This window comes from Nansenia antarctica, assembly GCF_963989245.1.
Source record: "Nansenia antarctica genome assembly, chromosome: 14".
In the NCBI taxonomy this organism is placed as follows: Eukaryota; Metazoa; Chordata; class Actinopteri; order Argentiniformes; family Microstomatidae; genus Nansenia; species Nansenia antarctica.
In genome coordinates, this window is record NC_137684.1 from 4,756,937 (window position 1) to 4,758,843 (window position 1,907).

Genomic DNA, 1,907 nt, shown 5'->3' on the forward strand with positions numbered 1-1,907 from the left:
TGGTATAGATAGAGCATACATGTAGGACACACTGTCTAATAAAGAGCTTCTGGGCACAGACTTGATCCCTTCAAAGGCCGTGTTTTATTCGCGGCCGTGTTTTCGGAGCGAGCTCTTTTGTCAGAGCGGCAGCTCGCTCCGAAATGCATCAGCAAAACGCAACATCTTTGAAGTTCAGACTGAGCCTCTCTCCTCTTTGTGTGTTGTATTCATATTTCATGGACTGAGCACCCCTCCAGTGGTCCGACTGAAATTGACAAACTGGTTTGGAGCGCCGGGCTCTTTTCAACGAATCATTCGATTGTTATGTAGGCCAGCAGTGCAGCCGCGGCGAGGGAGAAAACATCCTTTAACTCCAATACTATTATACTATTTTATGAATTAAAATGGAAAAGTATGCAGTATTTCTAAAAAAACACACACACACACACACACACACACACTTCTGTCCACTTGGTTTAAAAGGTGAAGCTGTTTCCACGTTGATGTGTTTTGGCTGCCTGTGGGCATTGTTGTGTCTCCTTCTGAAAGCAGCCCTTAACCTCTCTCACCCTCGCGCGTCTGCTTCCGACGCATGCCTTGAATACTAATGCTATAGAATACCAATGCTAATCAGCGTGTCACAAAGGGGCAGCAGCGCCGCAACCGCTGTGACCGGGAGAGACAAAGAAGCCCTCGCACTTGGTGCTGCGTAGAAGCCCCAGCCATCCCTCTCGCCAACCCCCCCCCCATCCCCCCCATCCCCTCCTGTTGCCTGTGTGACAACGGCTTTACGCTCCTTCAGTCAGAACCCCCTGCACAACAACAAGCCTGTCAAACAAGCACTTTCTGCTGTTTTTGGTTCCAAGGTTTATTAACAAGAGTCTGCTGCCTGGAGATGATGACTCACTCTGCTAGGTTTAACCAGGGCTTGGAGGAGGAGGAGGAGGAGGAGGAGGAGGAGGAGGAGGAGGAGGAGGAGGAGGAGGGGGGGCTCACAGCATGGGGCAAAAACATCACCACAATACTAACGCACAGGGAGAACTGAAGGGAGAGCCAGAGATTTGGGAGGGTGACGCATGGGTGGCTTTAAGAGATTAAAAATGTAACCGCCTTTCAAGGGGAACGTCTCAGGCAACCCTAAAGAGATGCTACGGGATCATTTGGACAATTTTTCAGCCTTTAGTTGACTAAAGCTCTGACTAAAAGTAGAGCTTATGAGCGAAAACAGGTCCCCGTTGCGTGCCCTGCAGTCTGTGTGTGTGTGTGTGTGTGTGTGTGTGTGTGTGTGTGTGTGTGTGTGTGTGTGTGTGTGTGTGTGTGTGGTGTGTATGGTGTGTGTGAGTGATTAAACTATAAAGTGAAGCACTGCCTCTTCAAACTGTCCATGGCTGAATGAGGTAGAACAGTGATACACTGACTATCCGGGACACAAAGACGAGAGGTTTATACATTATTATTATAATATATTTTTTCAGTCACAAAGATCCTGTAGCAACCAGAGAGCGGGTCAGGACTTTTCCATGGAAGTGAACGGATAAAGACAGCCAACACACTGTATTGTACGTACCATCTGTGTATCTGCTTATGCCTCTTGGTTCAGGTGAAGCTGATGGGTTCTTTCTGCTTCCTCTCCTCTCCTGTTGTCATTAGCTGTGGACAGAAACACAAACAGAGACAGAGGTTAAGGCCGGGGCTAATGTAACAAAGAAGAAAACCCATTCCCATCTGTGGGCCCCTGTGTGTACCAGGGGAGTCCAGTGTATCAGGGGAGGCTGGTGGAGGTAGAAATCGGACGACGGGCTCATTATAACGGACGAAATGGAATGAGGTATGGTGTCGTCACGTGTTTTTGATACAATTCCTCATTCCGTTCCGTGCATTTACAATAAGCCAGTCCTCTGATTTCTACCACCACCGCCCTCCAC

At 48.6% G+C, this 1,907-nt stretch overlaps 1 protein-coding gene across 1 annotated transcript in view; it reads right to left on the minus strand.

The window, feature by feature from the left end:
* Nucleotides 1-1,599, minus strand: part of tspan18b (tetraspanin 18b) — a gene marked incomplete at its 3' end in the record, with an annotated part of 21,711 nt that extends 20,112 nt beyond the window's left edge. The window contains exon 1 of the mRNA XM_080544988.1: nucleotides 1,550-1,599. Within this exon, the coding sequence (XP_080401114.1) occupies nucleotides 1,550-1,552 (3 nt within the window). The 5' untranslated portion in view covers nucleotides 1,553-1,599. The remainder of the gene's footprint in view (nucleotides 1-1,549) is intronic.
* Nucleotides 1,600-1,907: the final 308 nt, after the last annotated feature.